This window comes from Gambusia affinis, linkage group LG21 (assembly GCF_019740435.1).
Source record: "Gambusia affinis linkage group LG21, SWU_Gaff_1.0, whole genome shotgun sequence".
Classification (NCBI taxonomy): Eukaryota; Metazoa; Chordata; class Actinopteri; order Cyprinodontiformes; family Poeciliidae; genus Gambusia; species Gambusia affinis.
In genome coordinates, this window is record NC_057888.1 from 1,377,121 (window position 1) to 1,402,646 (window position 25,526).

The 25,526-nt window shown below is 40.9% G+C and overlaps 1 protein-coding gene across 10 annotated transcripts in view; it reads right to left on the minus strand.

The window, feature by feature from the left end:
• tnikb (TRAF2 and NCK interacting kinase b) overlaps positions 1–23,348 on the minus strand; it is a 47,955-nt gene extending 24,607 nt beyond the window's left edge. For 7 of the 10 annotated variants that reach the window (XM_044104972.1, XM_044104971.1, XM_044104970.1 and 4 more), the window contains exons 1-8: positions 23,185–23,316; positions 17,778–17,843; positions 2,906–2,962; positions 2,673–2,798; positions 2,459–2,569; positions 2,289–2,379; positions 2,075–2,205; positions 172–226 (exon numbers count right to left, since the gene is read on the minus strand). In XM_044104972.1, the coding sequence (XP_043960907.1) occupies positions 172–226; positions 2,075–2,205; positions 2,289–2,379; positions 2,459–2,569; positions 2,673–2,798; positions 2,906–2,962; positions 17,778–17,843; positions 23,185–23,292 (745 nt within the window). In that variant the 5' untranslated portion in view covers positions 23,293–23,316. Of the gene's footprint in view, positions 1–171; positions 227–2,074; positions 2,206–2,288; positions 2,380–2,458; positions 2,570–2,672; positions 2,799–2,905; positions 2,963–17,777; positions 17,844–23,184 lie in introns of all 10 variants that reach the window. The other 3 variants (XM_044104969.1, XM_044104973.1, XM_044104974.1) reach the window with 3 other exon arrangements.
• Between the last annotated feature and the right edge of the window lie 2,178 nt (positions 23,349–25,526).

Consider the following 25,526-nt stretch of genomic DNA (forward strand, 5'->3'; position numbering starts at 1 on the left):
AGTATTTAAGTGAAAGAAAATAAATGATGAAGAAAGATTGAAGGGAAAGAATGATAAGGAAATGAAAGATAAAAGATTTGATGAATGAAAAATCCAAATGAAAATGTAAAATGATTGTTTCTGAGACAAACTGTGCAGCTCGTCAGCTGATGGGAGTGTAATCTCACTTACGTGGAGCTCCCTCTGCCATCTCTATGGCTGTGATGCCGAGCGACCACAGATCACTCTGCAGAGACACAAACACATCCTCACAACGTGTTACCCACTCAACACCTCCAGCCTGAGAGACGGCTGCAGGGCCACTGTTCTCGTCAAGCGGTAAAAATACAGACAGAGACCAAACCCATCTGCCCAGTTCTGCCTCCATATCAACAAAATCACATTTCCTGAGTTCAACCCTCCATTACTGGGAGACAAACTGAGGCCTCCTGACACCTTGACCCCTGGAGGGTCACAGCCAATGGTGGAGGAGCTCATCCTGCACCGGCTCACCGCAGGGGATCGTTCTGTCCCCGTTACTGCAACTAGCTACCAGCAACCAGTTACCAGTTACCAACAACTAGCTACCAGCAACTAGCAACTAGCTACCAGCAACTAGATACCAGCTACCAGCAACTAGATACCAGCTACCAGCAACTAGCAACCAGCAACCAGTTACTAGCTACCAGCAACCAGCTACCAGTTACCAACAACTAGCAACTAGCTACCAGCTACCAGTTACCAACAACTAGATACCAGCAACCAGTAACTAGCTACCACCAACCAGCTACCAGCAACCAGCTACCAGTTACCAGTTACCAACAACTAGCTACCAGCAACCAGTAACTAGCTACCAGCAACCAGCTACCAGTTACCAGCAACTAGCTTGCAGCTACCAGCAACTAGATACCAGCAAACACCTACCAGTTACCAGCAACCAGCGACCCACAACTAGATACCAACATCTAGCTACCAGCAACCAGTAACTAGCTACCAGTTACCAACAACTAGATACCAGCAACTAGCAACTAGCTACCAGCAACTAGTAACTAGCTACCAGCAACTAGCTACCAGAAACCAGCTACCAGTTACCAACAACTAGATACCAGCAACTAGCTACCAGCTACCAGCAACTAGCTACCAGCAACTAGCTACCAGCAACTAGCTTCTAGCTACCAGCAACCAGTTACCAGCAACCAGTTACCAGGGCAGATTGCCTGTTTCCTCTGTTTATAATCCAGGAATCCAAGAACCAACAGATGTGACATTTTTCTGAAGGTCTCTTTGTGATCCATCTTCACAGCTACAAGGAGTCTGATTACGTGACTGATGAGGTGTTGAATTTTATTGGCTGGAAGCAAGAAAGTAAAGAGAAAATCCAATTTAAGAACAATTTTCCAGTTTACGGTGAAGTTTGACCATCAGAGCTAAAGGTCCTGAGAACGGCAGAGTTACTAAAGGCTCTCATCAGGATCAGAGCCTCTAAAGGTTTGAAGTTTTTAATACATCAATCAATCAATCAAATGTTATCTGTATATCATATTTCAGCAGCAAGGCATTTCAAAGGGCTTTACATCATAACAAACACAGAAACACAAAGTCATGCAACATAGAATCAACAATCAAACATGACATTAAGTCAAGCGCCATCATTAAATTGGTAATTGATTCTGTTTTAAATCAACTCTACAGAGGTGGCTTTTTAGTCAAGATTTAAAGGAAGTCAGTGTTTCAGCTGCTCTGCAGTTTTCTGGGAGTTTGTTCCAGATTTGTGGTGCATAGAAGCTGCATCTGAGCTCCTATAAGGTCCTGAAAAGGTTCTCAAATGATTTAAGGTTCTTTAAAGGTTTGACATCCAACAAAAGCTTAAGGTCATTTTTAAAGTGAAACGTGTCTTTAAACAGTTAGAGGTTCCTCCGATCTGTAAGGTTACGGTGCTCAAAGGAACGTAGATCTCCAAAGGTTTGAGGTTCTTTAATGGTTTGAGGTGCCATTAAACCTCAAAACAGGTTTTAGGTTTCTTACACTGATTTCTTTGCAGCCCTCACTGAACGTCACTCAGGATGTTAGATCCAGACCTCACACTCCAACATACCTTGAAGTCGTATGTGGCGTCCGGGTTCTCATCGCAGGCGATGACCTCCGGGGCCATCCAGTACGGCGTCCCGATGAACGTGTTCCTTCGCCCCACCGTCCGGTCCAGCTGGGCGCTCACTCCAAAGTCCACTGTGGAAACACACAGACGGTCCAGAAGGAGGTCAGACCAGGCGATCCCTTCACCGCCTCCAGCTGTGGGTTCAGTTTCTCACCCAGCTTAACCTCTGCGTTCTCCGTCAGCAGCACGTTCTGCCCCTTTATGTCTCTGTGGATGACTTTGTGCTGGTGGAGATGGGTTAATCCCTGGAGGAAGATGCAGAGTAAACACCGTTATTCTCTGGTTAAAGTTATAGAAAACCTTTCCTTGAGTTTCTGTCCTCACCCTGAGGATCTCCCTGCAGATGTAGGCGATCCACTCCTCCTTCAGGGAGTTTCCTTTGGTGTTTTTGATCAGGTCCGTCACGGATCCGGCTCCACAGAACTCCATCACCAGCTGTCAGCGCAACAAAAACACCTCACACTGAGGAACGCCTCCTGACAGACCGGATCCAAAACAACCCGTAACGTTTAGCCGGTTTATGGAAACAAAGTCCTACCCATAGCTGGTCGTCCATTCCTGGAGGGTTCTTCTTGATGAAGGCGCCATAATAGGTCGCAATGTTCCTGTGGTGACTGTACTTCTTCAGCATGTTAATCTCAGCTTTAATCTCCTCTTCCTCATCCTGGAGAGTGAAAACAAGCACTTATAAGGATTCAGATCAAGGTTTTTTTACAGCTATGAAATCTCCGGAGCGCAGCAGGATTAGCATGCTGGGTGTGTGACACGTACTCCGGTGACGTCCATGACCTTGATGGCAGCAAGCTGGCCTGTTTTGACATGGCGACCCTGAAAGAAACAGAAAACAGGGACAAAGTTAATGAAACATTCAGTTACTGTAAATATTTTTGCTCTCATGAGTGATCATCTGTAAGTTTCTGCTGCCTAGCAGGAAAGGAAATATCAAAAAGCTTAAGGAGCTGCTGCCCATCAATCCTGGAAGGTTTACTTCCTGACCCTAAGAAGAAAGGAAGATATTCAAAAAACAGCTCAGAGAAAGAATAAAACAACCAGGAGCTTCATTTCAGACTCTGCTGGCCTCAGTTAGTAGAAAACGGGTTTAGATGAAGGATACAGTACAAAATAATCCCTCCTGCTGATAAACAGGTTTCCTGTAACAGTAAGTCGTTTCTCCACCATTAGCTCATTTAGCAGCGAGTACATGAGCTTGATTGACAGCGCTCAGACCCGCCTCCTGGCTCTGATTGGTTGTTTTTGGTTCATTTCTTCAGAAGACAATAAAAACTCATTGAGGAGGTTCAGGAATTCGATCTTTTCACAGATTATCTGTCTCATAACAAACTGTCAAAATGTTTTATCAAATATGTGAAAATCATTCTTTCATAAAAGTTAAATTCTGCAGCTTTAACAAATAAATGTAACTCTTATGCTGATTTCTTTGTCAGTGACAGATAACCTATCAATACCTCCTCTGTTAAAAAACTGAAATTACATTTTATATTATTTAAGTCATTTTGTTCCTGATTTTATGAATTTTTTGTCACATTTCTTGTGTTTTTAGTTGAGTTTCTGTGTTTAATTTCATCGTTGTCGTCAGGTTTCTCCTCCTTTGTGCCGCCAGAGCTCTGAACCATCACCCACATCTCTCCGTCTCCCAGCAGCAGAAACAGCTGAACCAACCGGAGCGTCGCAGGACGGATGAGGAGCGCAGAGCAGAGCGAAACGCAGCAGTAAATCATGGATGACAGAGACTCAGCTGTGCAGCTTTCCTCAACTGTTCCAACATGAACACGTCACTTTCCACACAGAGGCTGAACATACAGAAATTCATCCGCTCATAACTCGCTTTAACGAGGAAATCAATCCACTTTCTCATCTCCGGCTGACATTTTTGGATATTATATAACTGATAATTTGTGAAAATATTCCCAGGATGTTTATGTTGCTAACTGAGAACAACAGTTTAATCTTTGTTCAAATGCAATAAATCTAATATTTGTTCAAATTCCCAATGAAGACACAACAAATATGAAGGAAGTAAAACATCAGAGGTGAAATGAAGAAACATGAGGCAGAAATAGACGACTTTCAAACGATCATCGTCATGGAAACATCATCGTCCATCACTGGGAACAACGTTTTCCCTTTGAGTGGAAAGGATCCCTGGTTCTTTCCGGGACAGAGCCGTGGCTGAATGCTGCGTTCCCCTTCTGAGACCTCTTTGCTTTTCCTCCCCATAGAAAGTACACCTGGCTCAGTTCGTCTGTGTTAACAACGTCTCATAAATGAAACTATTGCTGCCACTGACTTTGTAAACTCTTTGTGGTGTTTTTCTCATAGAAAGTATCTCTGGCTTGTTGTTTTTCTAAAACTCATGGACAGAGTACATAAGTATTGCTGCCACACTTTGTGTTCTGTTTTTTACAAAGAAAGTACTCCTGACTCAGTGTTTCTGTATTTAGTCGTACCTTTTCCTTGCAACCATTAACAGAGATTTTTGCTGCCGCTGGTTTTGTGAGATCTTTATGGTTTTTCTCTAATTTAGTGTTTTTTGTTTTTAGCTGCTTCCAGACTCGTTGTCGCTAACGCTAGCTCTTTGTTTTCTTTCTAATAGAAAGTAAACCTGCCTCAGTGCTTGTCTGTTTAGCCGTGTCTCACCTTTGGATGAAACAATCAACAGAGGTTGTGTTTGTGTTTTATATCCTATAGAAAGTGCCCACAGTTCAGTGTTTACGTGTTTGTTGCTGGGATTTTCATTACATTTGAGTGAACTCTTTGTTTTTCTTTCCTATAGAAAGTAGCTCTGGCTTGATGCTACAGTGTTTAGTGTCCCTTTCCTGAATCATTGACAGCCGGTCCTCTAATTGATTTTAATTTACATAGAAAGTAATCCTGGCCCAGTTCTTAAAGAGGTAACTTGGTGAAACTCGTCTTCATTGCTTCCTCTCTGCATCCGATCAGTTTTACAGGAAGCAGTTGAGTCGGTTTGGCCTCAGAAAGCTGAAACGTTGAACCTGAGTGTGTAACGTGAGAGAGGAACAGGAAACCGAAGACGAGAGACGGAGCAGGAAAACAGGCGGAGGGAGGAGAAGAAGAACCTCTCCGTCCTCCGAGGTGATTTGGGTCCTGTCAGAAACATTCAGCGTCTGATGCAACGCTGAGTAACCGAGACGCCGTGTGTGAACGCTCAACTGACCCTGTGTGTGTGTGTGTGTGAGGCATCACGGCTTCCTCACACACACACACACACTGCCATCACTTTGCCTCCTTCGAAGCCTCCCCATTGGCTGGCCCGGCTGCCTGGCCTGTTGCTATGGTTACCGTGAGGAAACGGAGAGTGTGCAGAGAAGTGAATGAATTTCCACTTTCCCGGCCTCAGCAGCTGCTCTGATTCTGACTCCAGAGTCAGCGGGATGAAGCTGAGGCTTATCGCTGCTCCCGTCTTTAAAAAAAGAACTGGTGATGGACGGGCAGCCGGTCCGGGAACAAAACGGGTCCACAGAACCAGAACCAGAATTCCAGTCCAGAATTAAATGACTGAAACGAAAAGAGCAAAAAAAGACAAACCAGTAAATCCTGCATCTAACATGACGACTATTAAATCTCCATAGTTCAATCCAACTCCAGTTCGGCTGTCTAGTCAAAGTCCGGTTCAGTTTGTGGAGGGGTGAACGCTAATCGGAATCTGGTCTGTCTCCAAACCCGGTCTGGGTTCTGTTTGAATACGCCAACCGGACCAGAGACCGCTCCGAAAGCAGGAAGTGGACTACAGCCCAGGGCATTCTGGGTAAATACAACCAAAGCTAGGATGCTAGCCTAGCGCTAGCAGCAGAAATGTCTCCTGGTCTTTATCCAAGGACTAAAGAGAAATCCTATAACACTAAAATCTGATGCCTCCATCTTGTTTCCATCTGGTGAAGAAGGAAGTTACTCTTAGAGGTTTTTCTGTCATTTCCTTCAGTGGTTCTTGGTGCAGCGCCCCCACAGGCCAGGAGGGGAACAGGTTGGTCAAAGGGTTCAGTTGGTTCATTCACCAATCCAACCAAGTCTACCAGACTAACAGGTGTGAACGAAAGGAATCAACAAAGAAGTTCAGCAAATTCACAGCAAGTGACGAACAAAAAATATTCAACAAAAATACAGTTAAAACAACCATATTTATCTTGTTCCTCTTTTTCCTTTTGAGTATTTAATTATTGATCTGGATCACAGGAAACTCTGTCTATTTGGAAAATACATCAATATTTAAAACATTTATGTCTGCAACAAATGATTATTTATAAATCAATTACTCTATTGATTATTCTAACAGTTAATAGATTAAACGGATAAGAAAACTGCCAAATTCTTCATGTAAATGTTTCTATGCAATGTTACAAATACATTAAGAGATGCTGATTATTTATTGATTAACTGATTTATAACTGAAAAAAGTGATTAAAAGGAGATTTTAACAGGTGAATCTAAAACCACGTTACTCTAGGATTTCTGAGTAAAACATATTTCCAGACAAAGAAGCTTTTATTTTATCTTAAATGGAAACTGTTAATATTTTTATGTAGTTTTGGTTTAATTAGTTTTTTTAATAAATGGCCTTTGGTCAGTTTGTGTACTCCTGATAATTATTTGATTAGTAAATTCACTGAAGATTATTTGAATAATCGATTCATCGTGATAAATCAGATTAACTGTTTACTAAATGGAAATACAGAAACCATAAAACCATTGCAGATCATTAAAGATAATGTGTCATAATTGTATGATTTATTGTCTTTCAAAGAGAAACTGATTAAAGCACCTGGGCTGGTTGTGGATCTGGGAGGGATTTTCTCACCCAGCTGGGTGTGTGAAGCGACTCCTCTGGCCGCAGGTTAAGTGTGTGAAGCTCGGCGGTGACTGCAGGACAAATGGCAGCGATCCGCCGCGATGAAGCAATAAAAGGAGCAGCAGATAACGCCGGCCAGATGAGAGGAAGAGATGATATCTCAGAGAGCCTCTTTGTTTTCCTATCGCTTTTCCCCCGACACGCCGAACGGCCAGACTATCTCCCAGAGGTGACGCTCAGCTCCCAGTGAGAGAGTGTGTGTGTGTGTGTGTGTGTGTGTGTGTGTGTGTGTGTGTGTGTGTGTGTGTGTGGCTGAGATTAAGGCAAAAGAGAGAAGAGTGTCTGTATGTATGCAGCGAGGGGGCGATAAAGATAGAGCCGCGGTGAGAACGGGGGGAGGTGGATGGTTCTGCTGCAGCCTGAGGCATAAAAACACACCTCAGGTCCCGGATCCAGGCGTGCCGCGCATTCCTGACCCAGACACAAGCCTGGACTCATGGAGGCGGGTCGGAGCAACACCAGCCGGGTTCAGCTTCATGACGAGGAACATGCAGCAGAGAAAACCAACCTGTACACTCTAAATTAAAATATGTTGGTAGTAATATTTTACTTATCAAAATCAGGCGGCGCAGTGCAGTGCCTCACCAGAGGGGGCGCTGTGCCACACAAAGTGAATGAAGCAGGCAGTTGGTGTCATCTTGCTGCTGTTCTCTTATAGACATGTTGCAGCATGACGCTGTGCAGAAGGTCCCACAGAAAACTGCTGGCTGACAATAACCCTAACATCATGACTAGCATTGATGTTAGCCGTTAATCTGTCAACATAACGAGCTAAAATTTAAATGTACGGATGATATATAAAATAAAAAGGGACTCAGTGGTTTGCTACTAATAGTAAACATTACAACAACTAGATAATAACATTAGGAAACAGTTTTAATTTAAAAACAGGGAGGGAGATGAAGTAAGTCAGCTATGCTAGCTTGACTATGAAAACCTTAACATGTAGATGTGCTGCGTAATTTTCCGTGTTTCTATTCATTGGGACAGCAGGTGTTTAAATTAGCTAATCAACCACTTCAGTGTTAGATTAGCTAATTTAGCTATCAGCAGCGGCAGCTAATCTACTTTATCGATCAGTTATTAATAATCACAAAAACAACAGTCTGAAAACATAAAACTGTAATGACTGAATGTTATGTTCTTTGTGTTGGAAATGTTTTTTGGTGTTGAAACGGAGCGACTCAACTAAAACCACCGAACTGGCATTTTACAAAGTTCAGCCGAGAATAGCATCAGAAAGGAAGTCGCCGTCAGCAGCCCGTTGTCGCTTTAAGAACCTGAAAAAGATGCTTGCTCATCAGAATATCAGCTGGAGCATTACAGCATCGCTGCAGAACGGCTTTAAAAATACATTTCTGCTGCTTTGATACGATCTGGCAGAGGACCAGCTTCCCTGTCCAGGTGAAGCGTTTTGCATGACGTTCGCTGGGAACAAAGATCAGCCTGTGATTAATGTTCTGCAATTCTGGGTTTCTCTCCAAACCGCAGCTCTTCGGTTCAGGCCTGGAGCAACATTTGCATGTTTTTACCTTTCAAATATCAGGAAGGTTTGCATCGTTTCTAAAATAAGGAACAGAGTTTGTAGTGGTCAAAAACTAACAGGCCTTTTAGGATTTTCCAGGGGATCAATTCGTCACTCACCGTGTTTTCATTTACCTTTAAATTTCACAATTTGACATTTTTAGAATAAATTTGTTCAATAAAAACACGTCAATTTTGAAGAAACTCTAGTTATTCAATAAAACTGTTTGGTTCTAGGAGGAGGTGGGTTTATTTCACAGAACTGCAATGAAACTTTTCTCATCACGAGTCACATGATCAACAACAGGAAGTTACTACTGGTAAAAACCACAAAGAAGACGACAGGAAGTAGATAGAGGATGATGGCGTAGCGTGTTTTTTAACGACTCATCACATGAATAAACTTAATTTCAACTACTTTTGTCATTTAGTGGAAATCCTACTAAAAATGTTTTTTTTCTTACATTACAAACATAGCTACTACAGTTATGTAACTCAGATGTAGAACTAACAGTCTAGAGCCATAAAAGTCAAAAGTTAAATGTTTCAGGTCCTCAAACAAGTTTTAATGTTAGACAAAGACATCCTGAGTAAATCCAAAATCCGGTTTTTAAATTATGATTTCAAGTATTCAGCGAAATTATAATTCCTCCCAACATTAAGTTATGAAGGAAGTGCAATAAAACAAAGTTTTTGGACAGGTGAGGACAGGTAAATTTTATGAGTCACACCCAGTCATTATTACTGTTAGACATGCAGAAATGAGAAATAACTAAAACAGAACCTGTCTGACAACATGAAGGAGGCTGAGAGGCTAATTAGTGAAAGTTTGTAAATCACAAACTAGGTTTTAAATATTCTGGTTTTAGTGTCAAATAATCTAGTCCAAGAGTTTAAACGTTGAAGTTTTTAAATGAGAGCTAATTAATGAGGCTCAAGGTTTTAAAGACGAGGTGGAAATTAGCCGTTAGCCGACTGTAAAGCTAACATTAGCTCAGCATGTTTATAGCTGATGTCATGTTGGATTACAGTAAACATGTAAAGTCATGTTGCTTACAGATATTATATGCCAATTGTTTTCTTTAAAGAAAAAAGTACAAGTCAAGGGTTAGCCTAGGTATGCTAGCTGTTAGCCTCTCCAAATTCAGGTGAACCAGCAGCAAATCTAAAACCTTTCCAGTTAAAATGAAAACCTAAAGCTGTATCGAGGTGGATCAGGAATCGGCAGGTTTTCCTGAAACTTCTGCTGAAGAGTCCAGAACTTTGTTTGCACTTGAGTCTGGAAGGGAATGATTAATGAGTGTTTGAAATACAGGCACTGATTTAAAAATACTTCACAGATGAATCACACTCCGCTTTCTGTAGTCGGTTTTATTTTTCTCAGTTTGCATTAGGATTATTTCTGTCCAGGTCCCATAAATTCCCCGAAATCTGCCTGAACTCACCTCTCTGAGGCGGATTCCCTGACAGTCTTACAGCTTCTGGTTGTATAATTGGTCTAAAGCAGAAACTTTCGGTGCGACACGACTCAAACAGCTCACATCTTTTAACAGTTTCTCCAGGCGGAAGCTAATAATGTTGTGATCGTTCACAGAAACTTAATCCCAACTGTTGTGTGAACCTGTCGTCTCTGGAAGGTCCAGAAATTAATAAAACATCCTGAAATCAGCCCAGAGCGGCGACAGACGGACGCAAAGCCTTCGTCTCAGTTTTTCTGCACAAAAGAAACCAGAAACAACATCTATCAGTTTCCGCCGAGGGATTTTACTTCCCTGGTGTCTCCTCATGCTGTTTCTGCAGCGAGACGCTGAAGGTCAGATGATCCGTCAGCCTTTGAGTTAGAGGAAGCTTTAAAGGGAAGCTGTTTTACTACGAATCTATTCTTAGAAGAGGAAATAGATCATCTTCAGATGGTTCAAAACCCTTGAGAAATTATCCTAATTGGACCAAATCGAGCAGACAGGAGTCCTTTCTGCTGCTGAGGAGACGGATTCTCCAACAATGTCACGATGACGAGTCAGCAGCAATAAACTGAACAAGAGAAACCGACAGCTGACGTCACGCTGAGAACTGCAGGAGCTACTCGTTTAAATGAAGAGAAGATACAATGCTTTTCTCTGGTTTCTTTGACTAAAACATTTTTTACTAAACTATTATTTTAAAATCTGGTCTGATTTGGATGTAATCTGGTTCAGATCGGAGATCGGTTTCTAAATGTGTTTTCACACCTGATAGTACAATAGATTTGGTTCGATTGATGAGTAAACTGTTCCCTTCCTCGCCTGTGGGGGCGCTGCACTAAAAACCACTGAAAGAAATTACATAAAAACCTCTAGAGGAGACACTGAGGGCAACTTCCTTCCTCACCAAATGAAGAGGCGTCAGATTTTAGCCGTTGGAGAATTTCTCCTGCTAGCGTGAGGCTAGCTGGTTTGTTTTGGTTGTATTTACCCAGAATGCCCTGCACTGTCGTCCACTTCCTGCTTTTGGAGCGGTCTCTGGTCTGCCTGGCGTTCACATATGCATTAGAACCACAGAAAGAGGTTTATAGGTTTATAGTTTTAGTTGATTGTGAAACAGACTTTGACTAGACAAACGGATGAGAGTTGGACTAAAACAGACCAAACAGGGCTGGTGAGAACAAACCCTATTATTATTTAGACGTTAAAGACGCTCTTTTAGACACGAGTCTTTGATGTCACTCTGCATGCCATGCAAATACACGATACCATGTCCTGATCTCCTGCAAACTGACAGAGTTTCACTAAAACCCCATCAGACTCTCTGAAGTCCTGGTAAAACGTCTGTAAAGCATCCAGCTTTGACTAACCGCTGGAGAAACCGGAGATGATTGTTTCAGGAATAAAAACTTCCTGTAGATCAGATGAAACATGAACTTTGCTGTAGGTAGTTCATGTGGATAAATGTGGTCCAGTAAAGTTATTTCTATCAGTGAGTTTATGCTGTTACTAAAGTTGGGTTTAAATTGTAATCAGTTAACTAGAATGAAATGGGCTAAAAAATAAAGTTTACTTTTTGCTTAGTGTTTGATTTGAGAGATGCTTTTCACTGGTAAAACCAAAAACAAAAAAAATGTATATTACAGTTCTGTTGCAAATTGTGAAACATAAATATCCCGGACAAGCCCCCAAATAAAATGCTTAGGTTTTATTTTGGGGAAGTAATTTGTTCTTCTCTTTTTCTTCCATCTCTCAGCGTCATAAATGACAAAGAAATTAAATTTTCTCTCTCCTCTGTCTTTATGACACACTTCACTTCTTCATCTCAGATTTTTATCAGCATGTTTTGGATAGTTTAGTTTTTGTATTTTCTGAACCTAGTTTGTTATCTTGATGATTTTATTCTTCCAGTTTTGGTTTTTGCTGTACACACATACCTGGTCTAGTTTCTAATTTCAACATCTGCATTCCTTGGATTGTTATTTGTGTGTATCCTGCAGTTCGCCTCGAGTCAGGACCCATTTCTTTTTTAAGCTTCTGGTTTCACCGTTTCATTCGACTGCCTCTGTCAACTGCACAGGAAATTATCTGTTGGTTCCATTTATGTTGTGTTTTTAGTTTTTGAGGAATTTGAGATTGGTTAGTTTTCTGTACAGATTTTGAAACAGTTCTAATCATATTTTCTTAATCTGACAAAAAATCTTTGACAAAGATTTTTTGTCAAATCTTTATCTTTAGATGCAGATTATTTGCTGAGTAAGAACTATAAAAATGTAATTAAACTGCAGTGATTTCAACAGATATGGAAACTGATTTGCCATTTAATAACCAATCCACATCCATCTCAGTTTACGGTTAAATTATTGTAACAACATTTTATCTTCCTTATTAAATCTAAAGAATGAACAACAGCTGACTTTATGATGCTATAATGAGTCTTGAAGCTATTAAATAAAGCTTGTTTGACCAGAGTAGAGAAGAAAACAGCCTTGACCCAGTTAGCAGTGATCTCTGCTGCAAACATTGTTGCACTCGGTTTCATTTGATGCCATTCTGGACAAACAGGCGAGTGCAACGAAGCGACATGTAAAAATTTAGAGATAACATTCTTACATGGAGCCCAGGATGTTTTGTCCTAATCTCACATTTCCACAATGAAAGCATATCAGGTGCTGCTGATACAAACCAAAATAAAACCTTTTCTTTTGGTGTTTTGATGGAGCTGATTACCTACATAACATTAAATAAGAGTTTGTAATAGAAATCCTGTTTTTTATAAATCCAGGGGCGTCTATAATTTGCTTGCATTCACCTCAGGAACTATATAATCAGCCTATGATTGCACTCACAACTGGCCACTTATAATCTTTAGTTAATTTAAATGTGACTTTGAACAGGTTAGGATTGGTCTGTAGCCTATACAAAACATATTTACTGCATTTTTTGCACAAACTTTTTTCTAGATAATGACATCTTAGTCTGTTTTAAGCTCTTCAGTTTTCACTCAGATATGGTGCTGCTGCTGGCCACGCCCCCGACTCGACGTTTGCAGCCGTTTTCAGGTAAGAGTGTAAACAGATGGGCAACTATACAACTGCACTTCTTTGAAAAGCAGACGTGGAGCCTCCAGTACAACCAACAAGAATGCAGCAAGTGGTTTCTGGACGCTAAGTCAACAGCAAGACACTGGTCTTATCCAGCAGCCATTGTACAGCACATACAGCAGTAAAACCAGCTGAGCAAACATGCTGGAGCTCCGCCCGGGTTGCTAGGTAATGGGCGGAATTCTACTGGGGTTGCTAGGTAACGGCGTGGTTGCTAGGTGATGCTACATTCCGGAGGGTTTTTGAAGGGCTCATTTTCCAGACACCACAAACAAAAACAAACTGCATGAGTTCTTTTTAAATGCTTGGGATGTTTTTAGAAGCACTAGAAAACCAAATGGAAGAGTAAAAATATGCAAAAATGTTAATTTCCAAAGAAGATGAAAGATTACAGTTAGACTAAAATTACAAATCTATAAGAAAATCCGACTCCAAGCTTTCTATGCTTGTAAGATGATGTCTAGAAAAACCCAACTTGGAGCCAAAATGTAATTTATGTAACAATTTTCACCATAAGAAGGAAACATGATGACATGAAATCATTTTGGTAAACAGAACAAAATGTTTTGTTACTATATATACATCAAATAAGTTTGCAATTTTAAGGAAGAAAAATGCAGAAAATGATGAAGCAATAATCAAACAATGATCAAAAATCTGCAGTTACCAAGGAGACCATAAGCTAGAAAGGATAGAAATACCAACTAGATTTAATGTAAAAGGTAAACATGTTGTAGCTGATCAAACTGTACTGTAATTAACTCCCACTGCAGCCTGTGGTTAAGTGGAGAGCAGATCACGACCTGATCAGAGGTAGAAACACGTCACCCTGTTTACACGTCATACGCCAAACTCCTCGTAATGTTCACGGCGTGATTTCCTCCAAAAGGCCCGTTTGTTCCTGTTTACTTTGGTTTCAGGAGGAACCCGACAGTAATTTGTTGGTTCCTTCTTCGCCCAGTGAGATCAGCCTGGAAATTGCAGGTTGCATGAAAGAGTCACATATTGTGATATTTTCAGGAAGTAGAATCACAAAAGATCCTCCTGTCTGCGAACAAAAGGCCGTGGCATCGCAACATCCGAACATTTGTCTCCAAATTAAAGCCTTTCAGGGAATCAGAAGGAGATAAGAGCTCTTCTGTAACGGCAGGGCGGTCACACATGAAAGGTTGCTCTTTGCTTTAGTTCAGAGCAATTAAAAACAAGGGATTTATCAGCAAATCCATCAGATTCATGAGAAAAGGCAACACTTCCTCTTCATGCGGCGTAACGTCTCAGCTGATGGAGACCAGCTCAGCAAACGCACAGAGAAGAAGAAGACGCTGCAACCAGAAAGGAAACCTCGGTGGTTGAAGCGCCTTGTGACGCGTTGAGGCGCCGCGTTGGGAGAAAAACGCTGCTGAAGGCGTTTTGATGCCTGATGGTCCCGTTCTCAGTTCAACTGGAGACCAAAACTGAAACATTCGTTAAAATTTCTGCAGCTGATTGTAACATAATGAAGGTTTAAACTTAACAGGACAAGAAAATCTTTGTTTACAGAAACTCATTTTATTTGTTGTTTCTGTTCTTTTGTTTATTTATGTTGTATATTTTAAATGTCTCCCAGTTCCAGAGTTAAATTTTAATTTAAAGTTTACTGATCTTTGAGAATGTGTTCTTTCACTTTTATTATCATTTTCTTATTGAAAATGGTCTGAAAACAACAATATTATTATTTATCATAATAACTTGTGGAATAATGTATCGTCCAGTAACATTAGTTATCATGACAGATAAACTGTGACGTGATTCATACGTCGATTGAGGAACGAATACGAAATCAATCAGTTCAAAAAGCTACAACAGATTCATAACCTTAAAAAAGATTAGATCTTTAATTTTAGTTCCAGTTAGTTTTTTCCTAATTAATGACCTTTTTTGTTATTTTGTTAGCTGTAGTAACTGTAACAGCCTCGTTTACGTCCAGTTTTACTGTCTGGTTTCTTCCGGGGCAGAATTACGACGCAGGCCTCACATCAACAACGTAAAAGTCAGAAAAAAAAACGTGACGCCAGTAACGCGGCTGATTCAGTTCCACACATGGGAGTGGCTTTACAAATCTGAAATGAGCCGCTCAGACGGCCAAGAAAGAGTCAGAAATGGACAAAAGAATCTGATCTGGTGGAATCTGCCCACTGAGTGAATGTAGCCTTTACTGTTCACAGCCTTCCTGTTACCTGCTAAAGTGCCGCTCTCTCCTTGAATGAGCTGCATGTCAGAAAATGTTTGTCAAAAATAAAGTGTGTTTTAAATAGCTCCTCACACCTCACTGATCCTGACAGCAACTAAGTTTGAGTTTCCTTCTGTCGGTAAAAACTTCCACAACGAAGAGTGTTGCTAGCTCGTCCTGGTGCAGCTTAATGTGGTGCATTTACTTATCCAATGAAGGTTGAATTTTTCAGTTGAAAAGCTCAGCCCAGGTGTAAAGAATCTTCTTTAACCTGCTAGTTTTTACAGTGTAAACACAGAAAACCTTCACAGGGAGCTGAAATAAAGGCGACATTCATCCTTTCTGCTCTCCAATCAATAAGACAGATTGAATAAACTCTGATTCCAGGTCTTATCCGCTCCACGTTTCCTCGTTGGCTGATCTTTCAGAGCCGCAGTCAGCAGGAAACCTGCGCAGCCGCTTCACTTCCACGCCTGAATTAACAGATTTTAATGCTTCGCCGCTCTGCAGGAGCAGCTTTGCAACATCAACCAGACTTCTCTTCCTCTCTCCAAAACCACAGCCCTGTCAGCGTTAAAATAAAAACAGGGAGTCGAGGCGGAGACGGGCGGAACACCAGAAACCGGATCCAGTTTCTAACTCAGCCTTTCAGTTTCTCTATTTGACCTTTTCAGGTTTTTTTCATGTTTGAGAAAAAATTACATCAAAATTTCTACGTCTCTTCAGATTCATTATAATTTCTGAAAAACAGAAGCCATGTCGTGGAGTTTCCAGGAAATAAAATGATTTAATTTGGGATAATTACAGAGACTGCAGAGAATGCTAATTAATTCTCGTTCCTTTCTAGCCTGGAGAGTCTAATGGTGAAAGCTAATCAGGGCTAAGATGATTTGCAGCAGCGGTGAGTTATCAGTCATTTGTCGGACTAAAGAAAACCTGTTGTTCTGGTCCTGAAGACTGATTTTTAGAAAACTGTAAGTGACGGCAGCAGCATGTTAAATCAAACGTGTTCGACTGGCAGCGCTCGAATCGACGGTTTCTGGATCCAAATTCTACAAATTAAATACACACAACGGTTGGATGGTTTTCAAAATAAAAGTCTCTGAATCTTTAATTCCTGCTTCCAAAGCAGAAACTGCAAATATAAGTGGAGGCGTTTGGGTTGGAGAGGAATCGTTTCTCTGAAATCAGGAAGATTCTGAGCCAGAAATCCAGAATCAGCCGAAAAACGACGAGTCAAATTACTGAGAATCCGTCAGTCGGACTGCAGGGAGGCTCCTCACAACCGTCCTCCGTTCAAGTCTTCAGTATTTTTTATAAGCTCACACAGATTGTGTTAATTTTGCCCCATCAATCATTTTCTGCAGAGGAGGTGTCAACTTGTAGAAATGTCAGATCGATTCGCCGCTTCCAGCAGACGTGTTAATTGCTTTCAAGGTAAAACAATCCACAAAAATAAAGCGGCAGGTTGTCTGCTGTCCAGACGCTCACAGGAAGTCAATAACTACCTGAATTTCTTTGTGATAATAAGATTTTTTGATGTGAAGTCATAATAAAGAGGAGGAAACAGAAACAGCCTGTTTTCAGAGCGACTATAAAATAAAAATACTTTTTAACCTGCTTTAAAGTCTCTAACATTTCATTTAGTTTTTTATTTAATTCACTCAGTAATAAATATGAATAGTTCATTTAAAAATATGTAAATGAAAAGCTGCAGAAAGAAGAAAAACTTACAATATCTGCCCCTTTTTCACATAAAAATAAAATTATATATTCAGTTCAGAAAACTATTAAAACATATTTAAAATATGCAACCAAACATTAATTTATTCAGCTCCATACGTTTCATCGTAACCATTTTCTAAATTATTTTAAATCCAGTTTTTCTCCATAAACTGAAATGCATCTTTCTGAATCTATTTTTACATTTCAGTTCCTTAAAGTTAAAATATTAGGACCAAAATATAAAGTTAACTGGAAAAACCTGTATTTTAAGTAACAAAATGAGAATAGTTTATATAAGACACAAAAAATAACAAATGAAAAATTTTCCAAATCAGTTTTTTTCATTAAAAAACTTCAGAAACTTTCAGACAAACTGCAGGTGAGTTTCTGGTTCAACATGTTTGATTTTCATTCAGTGGGAAGAAAATCCAGAAACTTTAGTAAAGTAAGAGTAGAAATATTTTTTAGTAAAATTAAAATGTAAAATAAAAAGTGCAGCGTAATAAAAGTAAGTTTTTCAAAAACGTTACTCAAGTAAAAATAACTGAGTAAATGTAACCAGTTACAACCTGGATATGAATCATATCATATATATGAGTTATATAAAATATAAAACCTTTCTGTTTAGTGATTCCTTCACATTAACACATTTAAATAAATGTTAACCCAGAAAGGAAACTGAATGGTTTTGTTTTGGTGAACTGTAAGCCGAGTTTTGAGCTTTTGCAAGTCTTACCTTGTAGACCTGCCCATAGGTGCCGTTTCCAACCAGTTCGACCAGCTCAAAGATCCCAGCCGGGTCCTGAAACAGAGAGGAAGAGCTGAGCGACAGCAGCCAGGACAGCTGAACGGAGGGAGAACGAGGGGAGGGACTTCAGAGCGCAGCTGACCTTCACACACAAACACGGCGTTATTAAAGCGCCGCTGAAGTGTTTCTTTAAAATCCTTCCTGTCGTTTCCTGTTGTCCTGCAGGAGGGAAACTCTTCCACACACTCTCAGTCACAAAACTGAACCTTCTGTCGTTTGGTAAACATGTTTCATGAAGAGGAGACCAATAAACATCTGGATGAAGTTAGATAAATGTTTTCTATATTTAAATGACTCAGAAAGTTTCATTTAAATATAAGACAGTAGTTACTCCATTTCCACCATCTTGTCTTTTCAGAGGATCAGAAGTTCGATCAGTTTTTCAATCCGTGAGAATTAACCGTCTTCTGTTTGTGTATCTAAGTATCTAAAGCAAGAACTACTAATAATTCACTTCTTTAGTTTGATAAAACGTTTTTATAACATCCTCTGAATCATTTTGTTCAGGAATCAAAGGTTTTGATCTGTTAGTTTTTACACTGATAAATAATCGGCTACATGAAGCCATAAAAGAGCAAAATAACTTCCATCTGTTTTATCTCATCATAAAAACACATTAAACTGTTGACACAGTTTAAGCTAGCTGTTAGCCTTGGCTAAAGCTAACAGTTCTTTATTTTCTTCATTGTGAATTTAGAAACATAAATTTCCCTTTAAATGTTTATGAATTTCCATCAGTTCTTAAAAACAACTGTTGGATTTAAATATCTAAGAATAAAATTAATTTTAATTTAAAACAGAAACGTAGCTAGCTAGGCTAAGCTAAATAGCCATAGCTAAATGCTAAAGCTAGTTTTCAGTTTTGCAGCTTCTAGGACAGAAAGTTGGTGAAACTCCTCCAGGAAGTTAATTTAACTCAAGGCTGAATTCATTTATTATTAAAATATGGTTGTTTAATATTGTTTTAGTTTTTAACTTCAGTTAATTTAGCAAGATTAAGAATTACATTTTCTACACCAAAGGAAAAACAAATAGATAAACAGTATGGTTCTTTCTAAACATGTCTGATACAGCTCAGGTAAAAAAAAAAAAATCTCAGGTAAAAAAAATAATGTCTCAGGGAAACTGACACAGAGGCGCTTAATCGTATTTCCAAGTTGATTAAAAACCATAAAATCCCCCAAACACAGACGCAGATCTTAACGTGTACATGTTTGTGTGTGTGTGTGTGTGTGTGTGTGTGTTTGTGTGTGTGGTTACAGTAGGCCACAGGAGAGCTTTGGGACTATTACAGTGCATCTTCCTGAAAAGGATTAGCTTAAAAAGCCACGTTCGTTTCCACTCAAGGTCAAAGTCAAGCACATGAAATCCTGGAGGACAGAGCCTCACGTGCGCGCGCCTCCACATGCACACGTTTACCTGTTACACTGTAAGGCCACACAGAAGAAAACACAGCACTGAGATTCTGTCACAGCTGAGATTTCCACGCTGACATGTTCGTTTTTACCGAACACAGAAAAATCCCGTTGAGTCTGAATCCAGTTATCTGTGGCAGCTAACGGTTTCATGGTGTCGATTACATCATCATTGTTTCTGCTTATTGACTCAGACATAAACCATCAGATTACAGGTTAAATCCCAACACAGGATGGGAGGATTCAACTGTAAGCTGCTGTTGTTTACATAAAGCAAATAACAAACAAAAAGGCAAAATAATACAGAAAAATAATGTGCAAAATGAAGAAAACAGTCCAATAGAAACAAACTCAAAACAAAAAAAAGAAGAGACACTTTGAGGCTGTAAATAGACAAACATGAGAATAAAGAGCTGAAATAATGAAATAAAAGTGAAAAAACTGAATTGTTGCTGTAAAGTTGTTAAATGAAACAACTTTCACACAAACCAAAAATAACTAAGAAAATCACAATCAACCTCAACGGAGCAAAAAAGACAACAAGGATTTCTAGAAACAATCACTGAGTTTTAACAAGCAGTGAAAAACCAACGGGATGAAAATAATCAGAATGATCTGAAGACCAGAAACAACAAATCACAAAACAGACGCAACAAAAGCAAACGGAGAGACACAGTTAAGAGAAGAAACCAAGACACAATCTGGCTGTAAAAACAAGATGGAAAACAACCAGAGGGAGACACAAAGTGGACGCAGTGCGACAAAACAATCACAGAGACCACAAAATGACAAAAAACACCAAAAAGGTGAAAGAAACAAGCACAGCTGGTCAGAAAGAAACCCTAAAGAGACAAAATCATCTCAGAAAGAAGCAAAAACAAAAGAAACAAAGCAACACGAAGAGAAAAGAAAAGAAGATGAAATGAAATCTCTTACAAACTGACACAAATCAGCAGTTAGACTGAAAAACATTTGAGTTTAACAATCTGAGGCGGGTCAACCCGTCGCCGTTAATCTCACAGGAATCCACTCAGGATGTAAAAAACTAATCTTAGTTTCTGACGCCTGATGTTGTCGTTAAAACATGTTAAAGTTTAAAACCTGAGAGCAAAATCTGTCAGAATCAAACTGCTAACGGCTGCTAAAGCTAGCTGTTAGTCCTGCTAAAAATATATTTTAAGTTCTTTATAAGAATTAAAAATTAACAAATGTTCCTTCTAAAGGCCTGAAATGCCATCAAATCTATAGAAAACAATAACTAGAGTAGGTTTTGAAATATTTATCTGAATCTGAACGTGCTTAATAGCTAACTAGCCTGGCTAAATAAACTAGCCATGTCGCTAGCAGGTTAAGCTAGTTTAGAATCACAGTTGATTTTCTGAAACTTTTCTAAATATTTTTTAGCGTTCTGGTAATTATTTCATGCATTTTAGAAGCTTACTCTTGGAATTACATTAAACTGTTTTTTAGGAGGCACAACATTTAGACGTGTCCTTCTTTTCATGACTGGGTTTGTAAAAAGTGTAAAAACGTAACTGACCGAGTGAGTAAGTCAGAGAAATAACCTCCTTCTCCACAATATCTTTACAGCTGCCAGCTTCTACAAATAATGAAGCTTGCACACCTTGTAAGAAATGTTTTCATTAAAAACACTAATTTTGTGTTTCACACCAAGAGAAAGCAGAACAAAATTGTAAAGTAGGCATTTAAAAAAGTATCACGAATAAAACCTGAAAAACAGTGGAACAACATAAATTTTAGTTATGCACTCATTTGTGGTTTGCCACGTGTATTTTAGGCGATGCATGAAAAATGTGTTTGGCTTTGATGACACCAACACATAAGGAACACACAACCCCCACAGTGACACACGGTGGTGGCAGCATCATGTTGAGGGGATAATTTTCTTCAGAAAAGAAAACAAACCCACAAATACTGAAGACTCCCTCTAAAAACGTTTATAAATGTTTATGTTGATAGTTATTTCTGATATTTTACGCACAATCAGAAGCTAATATCTAGTCTTTCTGATCTACAGCTTGTAGCACAACCAATTAGCATCACGGGAAATTAAATGAGTAACATTCTCTCCAGGTGTTTCAAAGTTGCATTTTCTTTATAATATTTTAGATGTGCTCGAATAAAAAAAATATTCATGACTATTCTGTAAATTTCTGAGAATAATTCGGACTTACGTTCTACAGAAATATCTGCTAACAGGTTGACTTCCCAGTTCAACCAGTACGACAGTGGACGGTTTCCATCGGTCTATATTCGGTCGTCTAAATGGTTTCCAGTGAGAAAATAACATTTTATTGCGATCCAGCCGCTTGTTTACAGCCTCCAGCGGTCCGGGAGACGCTGTTGGATCAGAATGAGCGGTTTCAGGAAAACAAGGTGAAACTGCACATGCGCAGAACGGACGGCGGGAGGGTTTTTGTCCTAAGCATCCGCGGACAGAAACAATGTTAGGTAGCTTTATGCTAAGTGTGCTACTTCACCTGTTCGGTTTAACACACGGTTTGAAGTGGACGCGCGTTTCGGCTACAGGCGAAAACCACAGCGCCATCTAGCGCCTTGGCATGACAACTACAGCGGATTTAATGTCTTAAAACGAGGAATTTTAACCCGATCAATATCCGAGATTACCGGCGGTTTCCAGACAGTTTTCTTTTATTTTCTGATGGTTTGTCACATAAAACCCTCATAAATACTGCGGAGTGAACAGAAAACTCTGTTGCGTCCTCAGGATGGAGCTTTAAAGTCTCGTCCAGAAAGACTCAGCGGCTGATATAACAGAAACGCTCCTGTATTTGTCACCCAGACAGCTATTTATACCGCTATCAGAGGCTCTGATGAGCCGGTCCACGAACACTCCAGCAGGGCTGGGAGATGGGATGCAGAAACAGGAAGTGACCTAATTTCTGCTCTGAACCACTGAGGGAGACAGAGCTGGTTCTGGTTCTGCAGAACCCTCTTCCTCAGTGTTTCCTCACATCTTTCTGCCTTCATCACCTCCTCCTCCTCTTTCTCCTCCTCCTCCTGCTGCTGCTTCCTGCAGGTGTGTGTGCTGCAGACACACACTGACACGCAGTCCCACCCCGGCGCTCATGTCCAGACCTGACGGCGGCTCTGCAGGTACCGCCGAGTTGCGTAAGCAGCTGGAAGCAGAAACAGGCGGGGGACGCGCGGAAAATAACCCTCAGCTCCATGTGACGCTTCATCCAGTCATCATGGCTGACCTGTGAAATAATCACAGGGGTTTTTTTTGTTTCTGTTTAATGCGTGCACGCGCACACGCACACATTCCGGCACTGCACTTCCTATCAGCCGCTGTGATGCAAAGCTGCTGTCGCCACAACATCACGAAATGGCGGAACTCGCTCCTGTTGCGGTTATCATCGCTGTTATTCCGCCGCGTGCGTGAGTGCGTGCGTGCGTGCATCTGTACGAGCGAAAGGAGGAGTGGAAGTGCGCGTGCGTGCATTTGATGTCTTTGTGCAAAGTGTCAGTGAGGAGCTTAACATCTGCCCCACATAGTGCAGACAAGAGCGGCTTTCAGCGCGTGCGCGCATACACACGCACGCGCACGGCAGCGGCGGCTCTGGGCCTCATTACATCACGTCCCAATTGTTCAGCAGAAAACACCAAAACAGAGATCCCACACTGATACATCTGATCACCGACCTGATTTCCTCAATCAGCGTCCTCACGCGCGCGCCCACACACACAAGTGTGGGGTTGCCGCACGCGCGTGCACGCTGAAAGCGCATTTGGAGACACATCCACTGTGATGTTGGAGAGGGATGGAGAGCTGAAGGAGGAGGAGGGGAGGAGGAGGGAGGGACAGGTGTTGCACACGCACGCGCTCACACAGGAAAAAGACACGCACGCGCACACGCACAGAGCGAGACATTTACCCGTAGTGCAGACAGGTCTATCTCATCCAGACTCCGCGCCGGGGAGTCGCTCGCCATGGTTCCGTCGGTAGAAGCGCGACTCAAGATGGAAGCTTCCTCAACGACCATCGACCGGGAGGTGATGAAGGCTCGCTCCTCTTCTCCTCTTCACCAGGCCGGAGCACCGAACCCCCCACCCACCCCCGACAGGAGCCCCGAAAAATCCCGCTGAAGGCGACGCCGACCGGAGGAACGATCGCTCCGGGAGGCGCGCAGCCCGCAGAGCCGAGAGGAAGAGGAGGAGGACGTAGAGGAAGAGGCGATGTGCGCGCAGCTCCAGGTGCTACATGCTGCTCGGAGCGCCACAGTCCGTCCTACATGCCTTCATCCAGAACCGGGACCGCGGAGGACAGATGCGTACAGGAGCAGCGGCCGAGGCGCACTGAGGCGGCGCGGCGGAGGCGGCGCGCTGGCCGGGAGTGGCCAGAGAGGAGGCTGCGCTTCACGGGGAGCCGCCCACCGCGACACGCCGCACACACCTCCACGGAGCGCGGCGGGACCGGGCCGAACCGCGCAGCCGCACCGTCATAATAAACCTAAAACTGGGCGCTACAATTCAGGGCAGAAAGAGGCTGGGGAGGGGGGTCCGGCCCTTTAGAATGGCTTTTCTAACATTTCTAACATTTCCTCATTTATGTCTGAACTCAGAGGAACATTAAGGCTTCTGAAACAATAAAATAAAATATAATAAAATTAAATAAAATAGGATATAATATAACTGCTGAAACTTCTACCACTATAGCCTATCTAATAATAATAATAATAATAATAATAATAATAATAATAATAATAATAATAATAATAATAATAATAATAATAATTGAAGTAAGTAAATAATATCTAATTCATTCATTGCAGTTACATTATTTAAATGAACAACACATTATTACTATTACTGTGTGTTATTATTAACAATAATCTCCCAAAATAATTTATTTATAATAGTAACTTTATTGTAATTTGCAATTACATTAGTTAATGTCTCTATTATTATTATTATTATTATTATTATTATTATTATTATTATTATTATTATTATTATTATTATTTAATTAACACTAATAATAATTCTGAAAACAAAAGTAACTGATTTTTCTACAGCTGGGGGCGACGCCCTGAAACCGCCCTGAGGACGCCGCCTTCAGACCAAAAACCTGCAGAGAAAGGAGGCGTCGCCACGGCGACCTGATGGAGTTTTATTGTCTTCATCCACAAATCAGCGGTTGATTCATTTTGTTCTTCTGCAAAGTTCAGACAAGATGAAACAGAGCGACACAAAAACAACAGCAGCTCCAGAGTTGCTCATGGTGGCAACATGTTGGAGCAACGCTGCTCTGATTTGTTTTTTGTTTGTTTTTTTGTTGAGGCGCTGAACGTTTGAACTATTAATCCCTCTGAGGTCAGATGCAGCTGGAAGGAGCTCAGCCCTCAGCTTTTTAGTTTTGGACAGTTATGATTTGTAACCATGGCAACAAAGTTTTATTTTTACGATGCAGAAGAACAGATTAGTATCTGAAAAGCTAAACTAATACCTGAACTTTGACCCCAAATCCCAGAAGAGTTTAAAAGGAGGCAAGAAGAAGCAAGTTGAAACCATCTCATGGTATCCCCTACTCCAACATCCCTCTAACTGACCAGAGATTTAACTGGAGCAGAACAAGCTAATGAGCTGGGTTAGCTGAACTAGCTAACAGTTGATGCTAGCAGTCTTCAGTCAGAGGTGTTTTCAGATATATTGGAAGCCGGACTGCTAGTGGAGATTCTTCCTACCTACAGCAACATTTCATTTTCTTTTGGGATAAATAAAATCATTTTGAAGTGAACTGAGCTCCAGGTAACTGGTTCTATTGTTGCGATCAGAAGGTAACTTCAGGCTGAGGCCTTAATAAATAATATTAAATAACACAGAGCTTCACTAATAAACGGTTAAATTTATCTTAGCACACCTGAACGCACCGCCGTGATGCCTTCACTTCAGTCTGCTGGAGTTCAGCCCTCAGTTACAGATCCGATCATCTCCTCTACCGTTGACCAACTGGGCTGCTGTCACCACTGTTGATGTTCTTTTAGCTCCACCTAGAGGCAGAGCTGAAAACTGCAGTCAGTAATGAAGGAGCGAACAGTAAAATAAACCATAAAAACTGGCTTAGGGTTTATTAACTGTTTATAAACCATGAACTGTTTATAAAAGATTTGTTCATCCATCTTCTAACACCTTTGTCCCTAATGGGGTCAGGAGGTGCTGCAGCCTCTCCGGCTAGTGTTCAGGGCGAAAGGCAAGGTCACCCTAGGGGTCACCAGTC